This window comes from Phoca vitulina, unplaced genomic scaffold (assembly GCF_004348235.1).
Source record: "Phoca vitulina isolate PV1807 unplaced genomic scaffold, GSC_HSeal_1.0 scaffold23, whole genome shotgun sequence".
In the NCBI taxonomy this organism is placed as follows: domain Eukaryota; kingdom Metazoa; phylum Chordata; class Mammalia; order Carnivora; family Phocidae; genus Phoca; species Phoca vitulina.
This window is the reverse complement of record NW_022589726.1, coordinates 8,216,470-8,238,991: the sequence shown is the minus strand read 5'-3', so window position 1 is coordinate 8,238,991 and position 22,522 is coordinate 8,216,470. Positions and strand designations below refer to the sequence as shown.

The 22,522-nt window shown below is 37.9% G+C and overlaps 1 protein-coding gene across 2 annotated transcripts in view; it reads left to right on the top strand.

Moving 5' to 3' along the window:
* Nucleotides 1-22,522, top strand: part of MSRB3 (methionine sulfoxide reductase B3) — a 163,729-nt gene that overhangs the window by 60,743 nt on the left and 80,464 nt on the right. For both annotated transcript variants that reach the window (XM_032420303.1, XM_032420301.1), the window contains exon 5: nt 19,466-19,494. In XM_032420303.1, the coding sequence (XP_032276194.1) occupies nt 19,466-19,494 (29 nt within the window). The remainder of the gene's footprint in view (nt 1-19,465; nt 19,495-22,522) is intronic.

Here is a 22,522-nt window from a genome sequence, read left to right as displayed (position 1 = left end):
AAAACCTCTGAGTGAAATAAGAACAGAGATAAATACTGTGTTTCATAAAATCTAAGAAACCATTGATTGAAGGATTTATTATTACTTCAAGTAACACTAAGGAAAGAAACCTGCCATATAAATTGTGTAATGCTATTTATTGATCATAGACACATCTAGGTTTCAGAGATGTTAATGTGTTAGATATAAAAAGTACACAATAAAATCAATGAAATACTATAAATGGTGTTGGGGCAACCAGCTATATATTTAAAAAAAAATTAGATCCCACCCTCAATATTTTATAACCCAGTATCTTACGCCCCCAATAAAGTCTGGGTTAAATAAAAATTTAAAATATTAACAGTAAGACCATACAAGTCCTAGGGGAAAATATAAAGCTAAATGTGTGTAACATTGGGGTGAGGTAAGCCTTTCTAAACAAGATTCCTGAGGCAGGAATCAAAAAGAAAAAAAATATTTTAGGTTGGACTACCTAAATATTTTACAGTTCTATAGCTCAAAAACACTTAAAAAAATTGGCAAACTGGGAGAAAATATATGCAACTCATGTGAGAGAGAGAAGATTAATATTCAAATCAATTGAGAAAGACAAACATTGTAAAATAAGTAGATGATATAAAACCTTCCACCTCTTAGAATAAAAAAATGAAGTAAAGGGAGGGATAGTTTTATACCTACCAAATTAGTAAACACTTGCAATATCAACAAATTCAGTGTTGGTTGGGGTCTGGGAAATGAGCACTTTAAAATCCTGCTGGGTGGAGTGTGAATTGGTAGTAACTTTCTGGACAATAACTGAATAAGTTATGTTAAAAGTCTTAGAATTCTGCATGCCATTAATCTAGCAAAGACACTGTTAGTAATTTATTCTAAAATCATTTTAATGCATTAAGATAAAGCTACAATAATGTCTTTAATCACTCTTCTTGTGATAACAAAAATTCATTTGAATATTCAGCTAAATGAACTACCTAGTGAAAATATATATGGCATTTCAAATAATACTGCAAAAGAATATTTACTAGTCTGGAAAGAAATTTAAAACAAATTTAAGAGTTTATAAAACAATAATTACATATGACTCCATATGTGTAAAATACACATCTCTAGGGGCGCCTGGGTGGCTCAGATGGTTAAACATCTGCCTTCGGCTCAGGTCATGGTCCCAGGGTCCTGGGATCGAGCCCCACATCAGGCTCCTGGCTCAGCAGGGAGCCTGCTTCTGCCTCTCCCCCTGCTCATGCTCTCTCTCTCTCTCTGTATCTCTGTGTCTCAAATGAATAAATAAAATCTTAAAAAAACCCACACATCTCTATCAATATATGAATATAAAGCAGTGTAGAAGGTTATGTACCAAATGTTAACAGTAGTTATCTCTGGGTGGTTGGATTATAGGTAATTTTTTTTCTTGTCTGTCCTTTTTATTTGTTTTAAAGATGAACATGTATTTTGTTGGGTAATAAGAAAAAAATATTTAATACTATTTTACCTTTACTCAGTGTGTTACAAACATTGAACAATTTATTTTATTTATTTAAGAAAGATTTTTTTATTAATTTTTTTATTTTAAGTAGGCTCCACACCCAACATGGGGCTTGAACTCATGACCCTGCGATCAAGAGTCCCACGTTCCTCTGACTGAGGCAGCCAGGCGCCCCTGACCAATTTATTTTCAAAACTTACTTTAAAAACATCATCTTTCTACCCCCAAATTTATCTTTTCCCAGTGATAATTTGAAAGAATGAACTAGAATGTAATTCCCAATTTATCTTTGAGAGCCCAAACCCATCCTGTCCATGTAATAATTTACTCACATCCCATGTAGATACTTTACCCAATGCCCTTCTCTTCTAAGTTGCTGCTGCTTTTTTTCTTTTCCTTCTCTTGTAAATAATAATGATGCTATCCCAGGACAGGTGGCCCGTGGGTCTTAAACATTGCTCAAACCTTCTATGTACTAACCTTTTCTTGGCCTACAGCTTCAAACACCATTTCAGGATTTCTCCCTCCTCATGGCTGTCTTCCATCTATCTTCCTATAGGTCCTCACATGGTCTTACTCCCAGACACCTGGAGGTAACTGGTGAAGGATGGGACACCAATTTCAGAAGATTTGTATATATTTTAAACAGACTTGCTTTCTTAAACTGTTCGTCATGTTTGAATGAGGGATTAAAAAAAAAAAAAACCAACCATTGATTGAGGGCTTACCACGTACCACGCATTACGCTAAGCACTTTAAAGAAAATTATCTCCTTTGTTCTTCCTAACTTAAGTAGAAAATCAAAGCTCATAAAGGGTGTGCAATTGACTCAAGGTAACACTGGTAGTAAGAAATGGAGCTAGGACACAAATTCAGGTCTGGCTGTCCCCAGAGGCACTACTCCTCAGCTCCTATATTATGTTATAATACCTCCCTGTATTCTGGCTGATTATTCTTTTTGCTGAGTAATCCACCATCTGGTAGCCATCGCACTCTGGTGTTAATTGGTGCTCATTTTTTGATGATGGCCAAGTGACTATACTTGGATTTTAAAGTAGAGCAAGCTATGATTAAGATGTGAGGTTAAAGTCACAACTTTCCTTACTTACTGTGTGTGACTTTAAATAAGCTACTTAACCTCTGTGAGCCTTAATTTCCTCATTTGCAAGATGAGAATAATACCTGTGTTGGGAGAACTTTTGAAAATATTAATTACATAGTGTTGAAATGTTTTGTAAGTGGAAAAAACACTGTAAATGTGAAGCATTGATACTAAAGCACTTTAAGGATTGGCAGCTTTCAGAACTAAAGTTCATTAGAGAATGGGAAGGCATGCCACTTATTTAGAACAGAGACCAGATCAGTTAGTAAATAATGCTTGAAACTTCTGGCAAGTTTGTGTTTGTCTGTTTGCTGGGTGATCACTGTCTAGTGGTTATTATAGACTGGTGTTGATGCCAGTGAGTAGTGATTTGCTGTGGGAGGTGGGATAGGGAGGAGACTGATTTTGCTTGTCCAACATAAACCCAGGAGGCAATAGATAATCGATAGTCCTACTCTCTCACAAATTGGCCAGCCTATTTATCTGGAGTGCTCTGTGGTTCAGTATAAGAGCCCCACTTCAAAAGGCTTATAGACAAAATGGACCCCATTCAGGGAAGAGCAAACTGATGGTTAGGCATCTCAAAACCATGTCACTTGAACAGATGATGGAAGGGAACTGAAATGCTCAGTTAAGCAAGAGGAGAAAAGGCATGGAGCCTTGGTGGTCTACTTTAGCAGTTTGTAACTCTAGCTGTCCATGAGCATCACAAATTCTAAGCCTCTCCCCTGCTCCAAATTCTGATTTAGCAAGATTATGGTGGAGCCCAGAATCTGTTTTTTTGGTTTTTTTTTTTGTTTTGTTTTTAAAAGCTTTCCCCTAATTCTTATGCTTGGTTACCATGAGTTTCAATGAGCCTTAAGAAAGATTTGCCTTAGGGTGATGCCAACAGCTACGGAAGGGAGGGAACAAAACTATAGATAGACACTACATATGATGAACCCTAGACAGTAAGAGCTAAAGATTTCTCAACCGTCTGAGTGTGAGGTTGGTGAAAAAAACTGTTACTAAAGATTAATTTGCTGTTTTAAATGTGACTTGGGAAAAAAGATGATTAATTCAACTTTGGAAGTCTGATAGATTTCAGGTTTTAACCTAAAATTTCAGGTGCATCAATACGCCCCACAGTATGTTCTGGTGAATATTTGATCAGAATACTCCTGAAAAAAAAAAAAAAGAAGAATACTCCTGCAAAAGACTAGTTGCATGACATGCTAATATGTGTTCCATGAAAAAAGGAGGGTTCTGTGGACTATAAATAAACAGGATTGCTTTGCTTTCTGGGAAACACGGAGTTAAAATAAATCAAATGGTTGCTTCATCATAAAAATCAAGGCGTACACAATTCACTAATGTTCATTGTAGAGCTCTGGAAGTAGAATGTTTTATGTAGCATCTTCAGAAATGTCTGACCTCAGAATCTTACTTTAGGAACCTTCTGTGCAACTGATGTTCCTGATGACACATGTTAGGAAATGCCACTCTGCCATGTAGAGCAAAGTCTAGAAATCACAGAAGGGATGAGCAAGGCTGGGAAATGCTGCAGAGACTCAGAAGAATAAGAACCAGCCATTGGACTTGGCAACTGTGAGAGAACAATTTTGGTAGAAATTGGTAGTGAAAGTCAGAGTGTGAAGATTTTAGGGTACCATCTCATGTTTTCAAACCACGAGCTGAAGTGGAGATAATGTAAAATACTTGAAATTTCAGTGATCCCAGAAAACATAGTCCTCATAGTTACATCATTATAGTTAAGGTAGGAATGGTGAGGCTAACCCCTTATTACTGGAGGGAAAGCAAACTCAAGGGAAAATTTTATCATATGTTTTTGATAAATTGAAGAAAGGTATAAAGAAGGATATATTTAAGGTATTAGAGATAAGGGAAAGAGATTTAAAGACTAGGTATAGTAAACTTGAGAACAGAAGATTAGGGGTGCCTGGGTGGCTCAGCTGTTTGTTTGTTTTTAAGATTATTTATTTGAGAGAGAGTGAAAGAGAGTGCTCTCAAGTAGGGGGAGGGGCAGAAGCAGACTCCTGCTGAGCAGGATCCTGGGATCATGACCTGACCCGAAGGCAGACGCTTAACCCAGTGAGCCACCAAGTGCCCTGGCCCATTTGGTTAAGCATCCAACTCTTGATTTTGGCTCAGGTCATGATCTCAGTGTCGTGAGATTGAGTTCCCATGTGGGGCTCCAAGCTGGACGTGGAGCCTGCTTAAGATTCTCTCTCCCTCTGCCTCTGTGCCAACCTTCCTATCCCCCCCACCCCCCCCCCCCCCCCGCCCAGGCCCACTTGCACTCTCTCTCTCCCTTTAAACAGAAAAAAACAAAACAAGACAAAAAACCCCAACAACCCAGAAGATTAATTTCTCTCCTTTTAGGAGATAGGTAAAAGAATTTTTTTTAGGTTAGTAATTGTCCATCTGTGAGACGAATGTTAAATATTCACTTTTTTTGGATTATCTAGATTGTTCTGCCTGTGTTCAAGTGTTAAAGTGTGCTTGCTTGCTGTGGAGTAGGAGTTCAGCACAGGGCAGCTCTGGTTAGCCTCTCTGTTGCTTCTACCATTCGAACGTCTTACTGCGTCACACCACCAGCAAGTAGACAAAAGAGAGTCCACTCAAGTCAAAGCAGATGTGGATTTGTTATATCATTGCTATATTTAATAATCATGAATAGCTGGGTATAACCCATGAATCCTTCTGCTATTTATATATTATCTCTGTTAATCTTGCATTGTGCTCAGAATAAACTACACTTGTTTATTTGTGCCTTGATTTGTTTTTCAGTGGTCATCCTAGTGGCAGTTTTTCTGCTCTGAGGAAAGTTGGCTTTATGTTGCTGGAGATTTGCACATTTTACTTCTATGTACTCACTTAAGTATATAGTGTTAATGGCAGTTGCATGACTCATAGTCTGCATAAGCATAAGTTAACTGCAGTACCTCTGTGGTACTCTTTGAGATTGCTCTGGAAGACCACCCAGAAGTGGAGTTTACAGAAACTGCAAAGGCCCATTCAACTTAAGAAACCGAGCAGCACTGACCAAATTACACCTGCCTCCTCCAGTATGAACCAGCTACCGATTTGCTTCTGATTGAGGTTCAAACTGTTGATCTTGAACTATAAAGGGCTTTATGGGCTGAATTATGGCTACTTTAAACAAGACTTCTTCCTTCAAATCAAGTGCTTTGCACATAGTGAGCACTCCATAAATGCTTTTGACTCTGACTTAATGAAAGTTCACATCTTCTAGTCAACTTCTTTTCATGGTCTCACCCTTTGTGGGAAGGTTTTTTGATATTGAATGTTTGTCGTTCATATTATTTTTACTTGGGGGTGTAATGGAGTGTAAACTTACTGTAATGGAGTGTAAACTTACTAAATTACGTATGACACATCAATTTAGTGATGAATCTTTTGAGATGATTTGCTGGCACAGTCTGAGTAATTCAGGTAATCTAAGGTTTTTTTTTTTTATCATTTGATTCATGTGAGCAGAGACAATAGCTGTAAAATCAGACATTTTTAGTAAGTTCACCAAGAAAGTGGCAAGTGTATGATTTTTTGCCTGGGGACACTGGGTCTTTTCTGACAGATTTTTCACTTGTTTGGTGATTAGTTCAGTGCTTCCCACAAAGATAACTTTTTAATGGTGATGTGTAGCAACTTGTGAATGTGGAAGTTATTACAAAGCAATGGGAAATTTTTTACTTCCTTGTTGGGCAAAGAGTTACTTTGGAAACTACTAATATAAACAAATTGAAATAATTAGAAATGTGAGATGCTTTGTTATTTTAAATAGGAGACGTTTTCTTTGCTTTAAAGGAATGCCATCCAGGTCAGTGGTTCGTAGGATCATCTGGATCATCTAGAGGACTTAAAAATAGAGATTTCCAAACTCTTTAATCTGTGCTTTTTAAATGCTTGATGTAGTTCCTATAATCATATGTCTTCCAGAATCATTGATTTGTGTCCAGGGAACCAATGATTTAGTACTTATTTTTATTTCAAAGTTAGGTCAAGAAACATTTTATACCATCTCTTTCAAGGCAGTTATATACTTTTCTATTAGAAAGTAGGCTTTTAATATCTTTATGATTTAAAAAAAAATTATAGTAATCTGAGATCCTGTGAGGAACCATACAGCTTGAAGCTTTATTGATCCTACCAAGTCACAAGAATAAATCAGAAATTAGCAACAAATAGAGGTGGCAAATGATTCAGAATCAACCTCCTCTTCTCTTGTTTCCCCCAAATACTAAATAAAGGTACTATTCATTATCTACCTAGTTACTTGAGCAAAAATTCCAAGAGTCATCCTTGATTATTCTCTTTCCCTCACATTCCATATCTAATCTACCAACACATTTTGCACTGTGCACTTTCAAAATATATTCTGAATCTGAGTCCTCATTATATCCACTGCTTCATTATCTTTATCATCTTTCACCTGAACTACTATGATGATCTTTCTGCTTTGGCTTTTTTTTTTCTTAATAGATTTTATTTTTTGAACAGTTTTAGATTTGCAGAAAAATTGAAGAGATTGTACAGAAAGATCTCATATACTCTCTTACCCTGTTTCTCCTATTATTAATATCTTACATTTGTATAGTGTATTTGTTACAGTTTATGAACTAATATTGATATATTTTTATTAAGTAAAGTCCATACTTTATTCAGATTTCCTTAGGTTTTTTTTTTTTTTGAAGATCTATTTATTTATTTGAGAGAGAGAGAGAGCGTGTGCGAGTGAGTGCGGGCAGGGGGAGAGCAGAGGGAGAGGGAGAATCTCAAGCAGACTCTCCACTGAGCACGGAGCCCCCACATGGGGCTTGATCTCACCACCCTGAGATCATGACCTGAGCCAAAATCAAGAGTCAGATGCTTAACTGACTGAGCCACCAGGTGCCCCCAGATTTCCTTAGTTTTTACCTAATGTCCATTGTCTGTTCCAGGATCTTATCCAGGGTACTACATTACATTTAGTTATTACATTTAGTTTCTCTTGACTGTGACAGTTTCTCAGACTTTCCTTATTTTTGATGACCTTTAAAGTTTTGAGGAATATTGGTCAGGTATTTTGTAGGATGCTCCTCTATTGGGATTTGTCTGATGTTTTTCTCATGATTAGACTGAGGATGTGGGTTTTGGGGTGGAAGATCACAGAGATAAAGTGCCATTTTAATCACATCATATCGAGGGTACATACTATCAACATGGTATCACTTTTAATATTGACCTTGGCCATATGGCTGAGGTAGTGTTTATTAGGTTTCCCCACTGCAAAGTTACTCAGTTTTCCCCTTTCCATACTGTGCTCTTTGGAAGGAAGTCACGATGCACAGCCCACACTTAAGGACTGGGGAGTTTTTTCCTCATCCTGAGGGCAGAGTAGCTATACAAATTATTTGGAATTCTTCTGCAAAGGGAAATGTGTGTCTTTTCTCTCATTTATTTAATTAATCATTTACTTATATCGATATGGACTCATGGATATTTAGTTTATACCTTGGGTTATAATCCAATACTACTCTATTTATTTTGTTGTTCATATTGTTCCAGCTTTGGCTATTGGGAACTCTTTCTGTTGGTTCTTGTGTCCCTTTGAGACATCCCTATCGATGTGGGGTTTTTGTTTGTTTGTTTTTGAGCCCCTCTTTGCTTTCTAGCACTACTTGATAATCCAGGTTTATCTTGTGTATTTCCTGCCCCAGTTCGAGAATCAGCCATTTCTCCAAGAAGCCCTGGTTCCTTGTATTAGAGAATGGTATTAAAAACCAAGATCTGGGGGCACCTGGGTGGCTCAGTTGGTTAAGCGTCCCGACTTTTGATTTCGGCTCAGGTCGTGATCTCAGGGTCCTGGGATTGAGCTCTGCATTCGGCTCCGTGCTTAGCACGGAGTCTGCTTATCCGTCTCCCTCTGCTCCTCAACGCCCCCGCCCCACCTTAAATAAATAAATAAATAAATAAATAAATAAATAAATAAAGTCTTAACAAACAAGCAAACAAAAAAACCAAGATCTGGGTGCCAGATGGGCTCTCTGTTTTGGTTGTCATTCCATTGTAGTTCATTTTTCACATGGCAGAATGAGAATTTAAATAATTTAAGTCAGATTATAATTTGCTTTTTAAAAACTGTGATGATTTATCTTTGAAAATCACAACTCCTTATAAAGGCTTTTAAAGTTGAGATCTGGGGGTGCCTGGGTAGCTCAGTTGATTGAGTCCAACTCTTGGTTTCAGCTCAGGTCATGATCTCAGGGTTGTGAGATTGAGCCCTGTGTGGGGTTCTGGCTCAGCGGGGAGTCTGCTTGAGATTCTCTCTCTCCTTCTGTCCCTCCCCTCCCCTCAAGTGCTCTCGCGCTTTCTTCTCTCTCTCAAATAAATAAATAAATCTTAAAAAAAAATAACTGTGTAGAGTAGCAGATATTATCTTTGCTTTGCAAATGAAAAACACAACTGATTTTTAAAGACCTAAATCACTTTTTTAGTGCTTTGTAGAAATAGGAGTACACACACTTAACACTGACAATTAGATCTTTTCTCCATGGTCTCTTTATTCTTAATTTATGCTTTTCTCTTCCTAATTTTGCTTTGCTTCTTCTGTTTGTGTATAGTGATATCTAGGAAATGAAGAGCTTTGTATAAACATATTCTCTAGACAACTCAAACATGTATTTTAACCCTAAAATTATTAACTAATGATTTAAAAAATAAACTCCTGTCTAAATAATATACTTCTGTGTCTTACTAAGTAGCATAATTAAATGATTAATTTCATGACTTGTAGCTATCATTATTAATATTACATGTTATATTTAACATAGTTATTAAGCTGTGTTATAAAACAATGGTGCAATGAGGCCCTAATGAGGTACTTAAGGTTCTGTAAAGTGTGGAGGGTGATATTCTTTTACCTTTCCATCTCGCATTGACATCTTCAGAGGCTACTGAGGTGTGTGGAGTCTGCCTCTATACTCATCAACTCTGGATTGCCCTTGTTTGAGTTTCTTTTGTTGATTCCTTAAAATTTTAGGATCTGCCATTTATTGTGTGTAGCACTAAGCTGCTAGGCACAACTTGTATTGTTCTACTTCTGATTACAACCTAGAGTAGAAATGAAAATTTCCAGGGAAAATAAGAAAACAAATATTATGTGTAAAACTGATGTAGGGCAATAAATTTTACCACCTCCCAAGTCTGCCTCATCCCCCAGAGAGCACATGCCAACTATGTACACAACACCAGTGTTAAAGGACCAGGCAAAACCACTGGAAACATTCTCCCACAGCGGTATGACGAGACAGAGAGCCCATTGATCAGAGTCTTATGTGTGCCTACTGGTGGTCTCTGGTAATTTGCAGGAACAGCTGCCCTGTGGTCAAGATGCAGGTAAAGCACTTTGGCCGAATCTGGTTAAAAATAATGAGGGAGAATAGAGAAATCAAAACTATATTGTACCTAAAATGGGCATAAGTGTATAAGAGCTGTAGACATTTTTATTTCCAGCTAATTTCTGGGTTTTTGGCTTTTATTGGAGGTTTGAGTTTGCTAAATATCTGGCTGAAGAAGAAATGAAGTGTGGTGGTTTGTGAGGGCTTCCATAACAAAGTGCCACAAACTGGGAGGCTTAAACAACAGAAATGTACTGTGTCACAGCTCTGGAGCCTGGAAGTCCCAGATCAAGATGTCAGCAGGGTTGGTTTCTCCTAAGTTCTCTCTTCTTAGCTTGTGGGTGACTGTCTTCTCTCCATGTCTTCACGTGGTCTTCCTTCCTGGTGCGTCTATGTCCTGATTTCCTTTTCTCATAAGGACACCAGTCACGTCGGATTAGGGTCCACTTGAATGACTTCATTTTAACTTAATTACCTCTTTAAAAACCCTATTTTCAAATACAGTCACAGTACTAGGGGTTAGAACTTCAAAACAAGAAATTTTGGGAGGACACATTTCAGCTTATAATATGAAGAAGTGTCCTCTATTAACACTGTTTCTTTAGTGCTTTGAATTTATTTTCAACAGCTAAAGTATCTTTAGTTTAGAGGTCTTATTCTCCCTCGAGATATAAATATACACAAGACACAATTAAATTATTTTAAAGGAAACGTATGATTAAGTGCTGTAAATTATACAGAAGGGAAATGATACTGGAATTTTAAGAAGGCAGTTATCAATCTGGCCTCGGGAACAATTATGGAACCTGGGAGCCAAAAATGGCCTTAAGAATTGTCTGTTTTTTCAGTCTTACTCGTCTATAGGTTTGAGTTGTACAGATGCAAATTTTTATCACCTCACACTCACTTTTCCTCTGTTCTCTCCTTTTCCCTTCTCCTTTTCTTTATTCTTGGGGACTACAGAAAAATTTAGACAGCTTACCTCTCCATGGAATAGTTTCTGTGGAGCAACACTGATTTATCTCAAATGCTTCATTTTACTAATGAGGAAAATGGGGCTCACAAGTTAAATGACTTGTCCTGGTTTCTGAACTTGATTCCAGGTCTCTTGATTCTTACTGCTATATGCTGTTGAGTGCATTGTGCAACTATTTTGTTTTTTTATTTTATATTTTTTGAAGATTTTACTTATTTAGTTGAGAGAGAGGGGGAGAACACAGAGGGAAAGGATGAGGGAGAAGCAGGCTACCCACTGAGCAGGGAGCCTGGTGTGGCACTCGATCCCAGGACCCTGAGATCATAACCTGAGCCGAAGGCAGACACTTAACTGACTGAGCCACCCAGGCACCCCGAATTGTGCAACTATTTTAATAAGAGAATGTTTCATTTGTGTTTTAAGGACAAATAAGATTTCTTCTCTATGTTGTGTAAACAGATCATTTATATTATTTTGCATTAGCCTTCTCAAATATTTCCAGTTTCTTCAGTTATTTTTATTGCTATTCTCTTATTGTTTGCTACATCATTTTGGCACTCATATTAAAATCATACCCCAACTAAGATCACAAGCAGAGTAATACATTCTGTTTATATATAGGTATATATATTTAGCCAAAATATTGCGAGTTGTACTTGTAGCCTACTAGGTCAACTTTAGTTAGTATCTTTGTTTAGATAAAAACCTACCGTTTACTCAACTTATAATACATGCCAGAGCTTGACCTAGGAACTTCATAGTATTATACACAGAAATTATAAAGGGCAAATATATTCCTTCCATCCTATAAAGAGCGAAACCAAGACTTAGAGCGGTAATTACCTTCTCCAAAGTTACATAGGGTAGCAAGTGGTAGACCTGAGCCGGGCTCTGGTCTGTCTGTCTCCACTGGCTGGCTTTTCCACGACTATCCCCTCAATATTAAGTGATTCATAGACTCTACCACTCTGCTGCATAAAGTCTCCCACAAACATATCAGGGTGGCAGGGATCCCAGTGACAGGGACACGGCCTGGTTACAAGGAAAACACAAAAACCAAACAATACCAGGCTCATGTGGGGCATCTTCAAGCAAGCTTCCTCAGGTTTGCTGCTCTTTGGCTGACTATTTTGATTTCTAAATTTATGGGTTGTTTGATTTATTTTTGCCAGGTTTTTTTTTTTTTTTAAATTGAGCATGCAGTTAATGGACACCTTTTATTTGTACATTTTTCTCAGTTTTTAGTTGTGGTAGTTGATGTGTCTTTCAACGTTTAAATTTATTTTTTTCCCTGTGTATTTTTCTGTCTTTTGTATTTATAGCATCATTATCATCAAAATATAACACAGAGGCCTGAATTTTAAACACAATATAAGTAGATACCTCATAACCTAGTACTGCTTTGGTTATAATATCAGAATATTTTGGGTTAAAAGTAACAGAAATACCCCAGTAAAAGTGGCTTAACAATGACAGACTTGACTACCTTAACAGGAGCGCTAGAGAAAGGCCGTTCTGGAACTGGAACAGTATCAAAGTTCTATGTTAGCATTTCTGTGATTTCTCTTCGCCTTCCCTTCAATGTTACAAGATTGCTGTAGCAGTTCTAAGGGTCATATCCTTGAATAATAACCTCAAAGGCAGGAAACAGGGAGAGAGAGAGAAAGTAGGAAAAGGGCCTTCTCCCTAAATCACCCCTGTCCTTTTCATGGAGAAAAACCTTTCCAAGAAGTGTCCCAGCAGACCTCCCGGTACCGCTCACTGCTCGGAACCGGGTTACCCGCCTGTCCGGGAACCAGCCACTGACGAAGGACAGGGGGAAGGCCACAGCTGGTGGGGCCTGGTAATGATTCATTCCTGGTGGGGAGGACACATGAGCACCCTTCCAGAGCTGGAATTCTGTCTTCGGGAAAAAGGAAGACTGGCTGTTAGATAGGCAAACAACAGTGTCGGCCACAATTGTTGAACTCTTTTAGTATGGTCAAATAACCACATGAACAGATGTAGGATTACAAGTCTGACGAGTCCCAAGAAGGAGCAACTGGTGCTCTACGAGTATAAACTCAAGGGATTTGATTTAAGGTCATCTGGCCACTCCTTTTTATTTTATTTTATTTTATTTTTTAAGATTTTATTTATTTATTTGAGAGAGCGAGAATGAGAGAGAGAGAGAGAGAGCACATGAGAGGGGGGAGGGTCAGAGGGAGAAGCAGACTCCCTGCTGAGCAGGGAGCCTGATGCGGGACTCGATCTCGGGACTCCTGGGACTCCAGGATCATGACCTGAGCTGAAGACAGTCGCTTAACCAACTGAGCCACCCAGGCGCCCCTGGCCACTCCTTTTTAATGCACTGATGATGAAGCTAATATGTGGAGAGAGTTTTAGAAGTTAAGTAGGCAAAGGGGTTAAGGGATACTAGAATGGGGGGGGGGGCGCTTTCCAAGCAGAGGAAGCATGTTGTGTTTATGGAGCCAGGAGAAGGCACACAGATACTCACCACTATTATTACTAGCCTCTGGTTTGATGAAGGCCTGTGGGTTACCTTTAGAGTAAGAAGAAATTCTTAGGCTTGTAAGTAGGTTCCTGAAATATTGAGACTTCTGAAGATTTTCTTTGCTTTAAGGGGACAACAGAAGAGGTTATTTGACCTGGACTGTTTTAGAAAATCCTGGGTATGGAGTTGTCATGTATAATAACCTTATAGGCAGAAATCAGTCTGTTACTCCTTCTTCTTCCCTCTAATGATTTCTGCGGCTAGAATCTTAGATTGACATCAATTAAAAACACTAAGAATGGCACCCTCACCTTTCCACAGGTTACCTAAAACCTTTTGGCACACTGACTCCATCAACTCCATGTAGCTCACACTTATATGGTTCTCATTAAAAAGTTTTTAATTCAGTTGAACATTAAGCAAAAAGCAGTTTCTCTGACACTTTGAGGGTTCCACAAAGGAGACAATACAATTTTTTAAAATAATAAAATAAATAAAAACTTTTGACTTCAATACACAGAACTTTCCTGGACCCTGGGTTATTTCCTATAAATAGAGAATAGTAGTTTTTATAAACTATAAAACAGGGCTATAGAACTCTAACCAAAGACTAAAACCACCCTCTTTTGAAAACCTACAGTTCTGTTACCAAAAGAATGCATGCATTATGTACTTTAATGATTGAAAAAAATAGTAATGATACTTAAATTCTCCTCGCAACTACAAATTCATAGAAACTATTCAGGTTGAAAAATTTGGAGTTTTAGTTTAGGCCTTTTTTTAGTGTGGTATTATTGTTACAAGTGCTCCAAAACAATAGTGGCTTAAATACAGTAATAAGATTGATCATGGTGCTACTATCGTGTATATACCTTCAGCACAAGGGCTGGTGAAAGGCTGATACTCTGATATCAGCTTCTCTCTCATGATCTAAGAATGGCTGCTTCAGCTCCTGGAATCACATCTACATTCCAGCCAGTGGGAAGAAGAGAGGGATGCAGCTCCGTGGAAGGGCATGATGCAGATGCTATACACGTCACTTCTGCTTGCATCCTTTTGGCAAGAACTTAGTTACATGGTCACAACTAGCTACAAGAGAGGTAGGAAATATTGTGGAAAAATTGTCTTAGGCAGGCAGCCCATGTGCCTGTCGAAAACTCAGAGAGTCTATTTCTAAAATAAAAAAGTGGAGAATGGATATTGGAAGACCGTAGCAGTGTGTGCTATGTTCGCCATCTTTTGGCAATTGCCAAAGGAACTAGTTGTGTAGCTTTAAGCTGAGATGTGAGTATGTAATCAAGGGGTTAAATGAATGTCTGTGCAGACACAATTCTATTTATGCATCTTATACTCCACATAACCTTACTTCATTCATTTTTATATTCCTGCCATCTAGCTTAATATACTACTGAAAATAAGCACATCATACATGGTTTGGAATGAATGAAGGAACATCCCTTTTTGCCTTTCTAGTATAATCTGTATTATGTGTGAATTTTTTTTCGCACTTGCCATTTGTTTGTTCCTATCTATACTTTACTTACTTTTTTAAAGAGGATTTAGAAGTAGAGATGATCAGAGTCCATAGTACAATAGAGACAGGCTTTGTGTCTTGTGTGTGTAAGATCTGAGAAGTCTGAATTAACTTCTACCACAGGACCAACTTTCCTTAACCCCCAAAGTGATAGTATTAACCCTACTATTAAGTCTTAATTATTAATAGAGTAGTTGTGTGTTTTTTGAAGGTTCAGGACTGTGTCCGAGAATTATAAAAACATTCTTGTTTTTCAGCTGATACCTGATGTCGTTAATTAGTTTGTGAAGACGTTTTCTCTGAACTTTATGTGTGTATTTTACATATTGACCAGCTATCTCTGGAGAAGATAAGATGGCCTGAGGAACGAGAGTTTTTTGATATGATTTTTCACATCTCAGAAAGAGGCATTTTATTGAGTTTTTGGCCACTGTACCTATTTTTTTAGCCTTCTGTTAACCTCCAGATTCATTTGTTCATGTGTTAATTCCTACTACACATTTTTAATAACTCTTAAATGCCTCATGCTGCAGTAAGTGCTGGGAATATGAAGATGGACCAGACCCAGCCTGCATCTCTCTGAGCTTAGTGTCTCTGACACACAGTGTGGGGGTCTCTGTGCCAGGCCCCACACCGTGCTGTAACTGAGGGGCAAGCAAGGAGCTCTGGGAGGCAAGGGGGAGCAGGCAGAGTGTTGATGGAATTGAGGTGAGTCTTCATAGTTGAATAAGAGCTTGTCAGTGATGAGCTGGGGGGAGAGCATCGGAGGCTGAGGGCACTGGATGCAGGCTAATAATATGGCAACAGTTTCATTTGGTGAGAGTGTGGGATACAGTGTGGGTTAGAGTTGGAGTGGGAGACCTGGGACCAGGGCCCCTCAGACACCATGCAGAGGAGTGTGAACTTGATATCCCTCAATCAGTAGCTTTGAAACTTTTTTGTCTGTGACCCATAGTAAGACATACCTTTTTACATGATGATTTATTACCAGGCCTGGTCCTATCACTTGCGGGGCCTGGGCAAGAGGACAAATGGGGATACAAGATAGCTAATTATTTAAGAAGTTATAAGTCAAGGCAATAAACTATTACAAAAGGATATACCAATCTACTTTGACAAATGTACCTTATAACAAAAACAGTAAAAATTGTGTGTAAAACCACTGATACCAAATAACTGAGAAGAGTGCAAATTTAAAGTTAATTTAGACTTCCACCAAAAGGCTGTCATTCATCCTGGGGAAACTCAGGGACGATGGCAACCAGGCCAAGTAGAGGAGAGGAGGAAAAGGCTCCCTCAGCCGTCTCTTCTGATGGCTGTGGCATCTGTCCTTTGTTTTCTTCTCTATGGCGGGGGGGAGGAGCTCTTCTATCTGTCCTATCATTGCCCCTTTCCTATCCGTACCAGCCAGGCCCCTGAGTTCCAAGGGCCATCTAGACTGTGCCAGTCTGGTCTAAGGGGCAGCCTCTGGCCCCTTGGTGTTCCAGCTTCCTACTCTCGTGGAAGGGTTTGAATTAAGAATTCTCTGAGCAGAAATGTGGAAGAGTAGGGAAAGCATGTTCCTCTGTCCTCTTTGCTCGCCCATCCTTCTGTCCTCAGGTCTAGTCTCCCTCCTTCCAGCAACAGCTTTTGACCACCCCTTGGGCTGGAGGTACACACACACTAGTCGCACAACCTGACTTAAAGAAAGGGCTTTAGTCCCTAGGCTGAGGAAGCCAGCTCAGGGCCATTTGGGTGGAGAATGCTGGGGACCCTGGTACTTGGAGCTTCAGATAGAAGGGACTCCTTACCTGGTGGGGAGGAGGACACAGCCAGAGGAAAGCCAGAGCAGAGGTTTTTTTGCTCACTTGTGAGGGTGGTACTGCACAACACACATGTGCGATCATGCACACACACAAATGCACATACATGTAATTAAAAGTTGCACAGAATTGCACATACTCTCACTATGTGAAGCGCATTTGTCTTCTTTTCTATTCTATTTCAGTTTATTAATTTACTTATTATTTATTTATTTTTAACGATCTTATTTATTTATTTGACAGAGAGAGAGAGAGAACAAGAAGGCAGAGCAGCAGGCAGAGGGAGAGGGAGAAGCAGGCTTCCCGCTGAGCAGGGAGCCTGATGCGGGACTTGATCCCAGGACTCTGGGATCAGGGCGTGAGCCGAAGGCAGACGCTGATGACTGAGCCACCCAGGCGCTCCTATTTCAGTTTTTTAAAAACACTAGTTGTAATCCACTAAATGAATTTTATAATCCATTATTGGGTCAGTTTGTGACCCAAGTTTGGAAAGCTCTGCTCTAGTTTTTGAGGTGGTGGTGATGTGATCGGATTAGTGTTTTGGAAACTTCTGGCAGCTGATGGGATAATAGATTGGAAGGGAGGGTGGGATACTGGTTATGAGATTCTGAGCAAAAGATAGGCCCGAAGATGGTAAGAGTGAGAACAGAGAGGAGGGAAGATAGTAGAATCAACAGGTCTTGGTGACTAATTTGATATTGGGGGTGCAGAAGAAAACTGGAACAATGTCATGATATCCAGTTTCAATGCTATATTGCAGGGAGTTATATTTGAGGGAAAAGAAATTGAATTCAGCTTAGTACATATACCATTTGAAGCCCCAGGACAACCTTCAGGTAGTATTGCTCATTCGTTGGAGAGAGGTTTAGTAAAGTCGGGACTGTAACAGGGCTTTTGGGTTTAGCGATAGGAAGCCACTGATAAACTTTAGCAAGGACACATTGTAGTGGCTCCAAGAGTGAATATATTGGGAGGTGAGGAGAAGAAGACATACGGTAGAGTTTCTCCGTTCCATATACTTGATTGTAAGCGCAGGAAAATAGGGCACCAATTTGAAGGAGGGCATTCATCTCATCCCCGAGCACTTCTCTGCAGAAGGGAGGAGGGACCTGCAGAAACCTGGGGATTGAAGATACAGCAGAGAGGAGTCATTCACACAGTCTGGTTTCAGGCTGGATGAGAGAATGCCTTTTAGCGTAGAAGTGGAGGGAATCTTCGACAAAAGGAAGAACACCTCTTATGCAGGTGAGGAGACTGTGTGTGGAAGCAGAAGATCCCCTGAACAGACAGTTGTGTTCAAGCACTGTGTCCGTGCTGTGACCAGTGGGGAAGATAGGCAAGGAAACCAGCAGGGCATGGGGCAAGTGTCCTTTAGACTGGGGCTCAGGGAAACAAAGAAGAGGGCCTGCGGCAGGGCTTTCCAGAACAGAAGAGAGGACAAAAAGCAAAAATGGTCTGCACCTGAAATGGTAGTCAGGGACGGGTCAGAGAAGGATTGAGAGGACACTGTGGTTAGCCAGGGCTTGGGAAAAATGCGCACCTGGCTTGCAGTGCTGGTTATTGATAACCATGGTCGTCATAATACTTTTTTTTTTTTTTTTTTTACAGTTATTGACTTAGTTTAAGTATCAGGTGAAACTTTACTTGAGAATACTTGAGAAAATGGGTCTTTATGACAAAGGAAGCTGCTTCTTGCTTCTCCTTCCCCCCTCTCCCCTTTGATGACTTCTCTTGAAACTAATTTAGGTAAAGAAAGCCACTGCTTCCAAAAGTGCTTTGGTACCCTGGCATAATTTCAAAGAAATCTCCTTTCCCACTTAGTTAACTACATTTCCCCAGGAAAAAAAAAAAAGTCTTCTCTGTCAATGTAACATCCCCTAACAGGACTCCTGCTGGTGGGTTCTTGTATCTCGCTGTGGCAGCTGTGAACATATATACTATTGATTGTTAATGTGTGATATAAATCCGACTGGAGCATGCCCACTAATTGGTTTGAGAGCTAGATATAGACAATGCTGTCTTATAGTAGCTTGTGTAGATAGGCCTAGTCATAGGGTTAATTCTGCTTGACAGCACACCAGCAGCATCTTGAGAGTAATTACCCAACAGAAGTTTTCCCACAGCCGAACTGAGAGCTTCAAAGGCTTCTGAATTTACAACCAGTATTAACCTATATCTGAAACATAACGTTCCCACAAGGGCTCAGATTCTTTTTTCCTCTTTCTTATTAAATGTATGGGGTTACTAGGTTCATTTACTTGGTGAAGAACTTAGTGAAAAATTACTTGGTGTTGAATAATTGAAAATCTTTAATAATAAGTAAAGAGGATAAATTTAAATTTGAGTTTTTTATTGCTTTATTATATTACAGAAACAAGTTAATCTGCCTTTTTTTGGTCCATAATTTATCCTCCTTCTCTCAAAACAAGTTAAAAAGTTACTATCTTTTTCTTACTGTGCTATCTCTACAGATAATGTGCATGTTTCGGGGACCTAGGATAATGCATACATCTAAAATAGTTAAAACAGATTTGTGTTTACATTTAAAAAAGTGATTTTCCTTGTTGACCAATGTACTGAAATCTATAACCATTGTATCCCCTCCCACAGAGTAATAGTTGCTCTTTAATAAGCAATTTTTATATTGTAAAAAATTTCTTTCTCTTTTCAGGTCAGAAAGCAAGTTTGACTCCGGTTCAGGTATGTTTACATTAGTAATGTTATTCTGAGTATATTTTATTTACATTATTCTCTGAGGAATAACTCATCAGATCAAGAACCTTTTTGATTTTAAACAGACTAGGCAGCCTCTTTTCAAAACATGAACCCCACCTCAAAGCAGGGCTATTGGCTGCTTGGAATCATAACTTGAGATATTCACTTTGGGATTCTTGATAGTTCTGTAATAAGCGTTAAATGCCCTATATCTGCAGAGTTTCATTTTAAATGCAGAAGTAAGGGTTGTACATACTTATTGCTCAAAATAGAATATTATTCTCTAAGTAGATAAAGCATCCTGGATAATTTGAAGATTATGTGCAAGTGACTTGTCATCAAATGTGGGTAATAAATACATTTAATCCTGCCAACTATAGTTTATGTGCTGCTGAAGGGAGCACTAATCCAAAAAACTATAAAGAGTTTTAGCCAATAGAAATATAAATTTGTCTATGATTCGTTAGTTTTTTAAAAATTTGTTTATTTGGGGGTGTAATGGAAAACTAAGGTCACCTTAAGCCATTATTTTGTATCTATCAAGACAGAATTTACATTTTCAGAAACAGTGGCATATCAACCTCATTAGATGTCTTCTTTTCATTAAGCATGAATGTAGCCATATAATCCTTAGGTTAGACTGTGTCCTTATGTCATTTGCTGAGATTTATGTGCTCCAGAGTGTCTAATGGTGTTTATAATTAAAGCACAAAAAATTGTCTCGTATTCATACAAAGGAATTATGCCCTTTAGTGAACTGTTAATAGGTAAATAAACATTGATTTTCAATTCCAGGAGAAAATAATTTAACAAAGAAGCATATAATTTATTGAATTTAAAAGTAACATTCTTACTGTGGTTTGAGTTCCATTATGTTTTAACTTAAAAAAAGTTTTTGTTTATTATGTTCACAAAGGAATTAAGGACTATATATATATATATCTTCTTTTTTGTCGTGATGTTAAGGAGCTAATGTGCTTTTCTTCTTTAAAAGCTTCATCTTTCTTTCATTGTATACCTTTATGAATGTCTCCAACTTGGTGAGACTCTTTAAATATGAAGTCTGTACATTTGAGTTAACAGTTTCACCTAATTTGATAATCATAATTCTAGAAATCTGTCCATTCTGTGTGCTCTTGGGTTTCTGAATCACATCTGACAGTGAAAGCATAAGATACACATTTCTGGTTTACAATATTGACTAAATGGAGACTAAAGGCATGGAGGTATTGTATCGATGATTTGACTTTTTATTGATTCATAGGAGGTGACTCAAAATAAGGTGAAAAGTCTTTGTCATTTTTTAAATATTAAAATCTTTAAGTATAATAAAAAATAAACGGAGAAAATTGATGGAATATGAATTTTTACATAAAAGTTGGGTGTCTTTTTATATCATTGCCAGTAAGTCACCAAATATTTATTAAGAGCCTACTTTGTTATGATCTGATTTAATTCCCTAAACATCAGGTCAGAAACTGGTTTTAGGGCAAAGGATCTGCAACGTAGCTCTTAAAAATGAAAAAGTCCACCAGGTTCATTTTGAAGGTAAAACCTGGAAAATAGTGTACAAAATTGAAATATTAGGCAGCTATTGTCAAAGTCAGAAAATTTATGTTGAATTTTCAAATCCAAATTGAAGCGTGCTGCTAAATTCTTGGAGTGATAGTTACAACATCTGTACAGGCACACACCTGTCACTCTGGTGACCAAAGATTTTGCTCATGATTCTTATTTTTTCCAAGTCCTAATTTAAAAAAAAAAAAATGTTTATGATGGACGACATCTGCATATCTTTGAAAACTACAAAGTTCTGTACTCTGAAAAATCTTATGGGGAATACTGATTAAAAGTTTATTTATTCTTTTAATTTTGAAATTAAATATGTTGTGGAAAGAATTCAGATGGTTTCAAATTAAGAAACAGGTAATTATGTTTTCTTATAAGCTCTTTTAGCTTAGTATCGGATGAGGGAATCATGACAAAGGAAGCTAGAACTGTGTTCTTTGGCATGCTATATCATGCAAATTTTGGTTAGAAATAAGATGGCATATTGGAACAATTAAATGTATGACTTTAATAGATTCAGATTTTCTATTGTTCATCAAATACAAAAAGTAAACTAGCTCTGCTTAATGTTGCATACAGCTGGAACAGTGTTCCTGACAAAGTAAGATTTTTAAATGAAGGAAGATGCCAATCTTATTAAGAAAAAAACATTTAAAAAATAAATAGTTTGGTTAATGACTAGCCATAAAGGAAAGGATTTCAAAATAAAATTTTACATATATATATATATATATATATATATCTTCCCTCCCAAGTAAGGAACCCAGCTTATGCAGAGCTTACTGCACATTTGCAATTTGTGTAAATGGATTTCTTACTGTGGAGTGAGATTCACGAGGAAGGAAGGAAATTTTTCATTGTTAGCACATGGTGAAAAATGTCAGTCGTTGAATACATACGCAAACAATCAACCTAGAGAGTGATTTATTTTTTTTTATCAAAATTGTATCAACTTTTTTTCTACAAAAGCAAATCCACAAACAGCTTGTGTTTTAAGTTTCAAAAAATTTTATAATGAAATAGTTCAACTATATATAAAAATAGAGTGTAGTATAATGAACACCCACATATCCATCATCTAGATTTTACGATTGTTAATAGTTTGCCATATTCGTTCCACTTTTCTTTTTTTGCTTGAAATATTTTAAAGTAAAATACATACATTTCATGTCGTTTTTAAAGCCTGAAGATTATAACTGCCTTGACTTAGTGAAAGGGATCAACTGTTTTTTTGAGGTTTTCATTTGTCTCAGAAATTTGAGTCACATACAGATTCTTATGGAAAGGATCGTGGCATTACCATGTTCCCATTCAGTTAAAGAGACATCGGAAGTTTTATCTGTGGTGAAGGTTAAGAAAACCTTCAACCAGAAGGTAGTGGCACTGAATTAATTCTGATCCAAGAACCCCAGGAATGTTCTGTCCTCAAGATCAATTTAACACT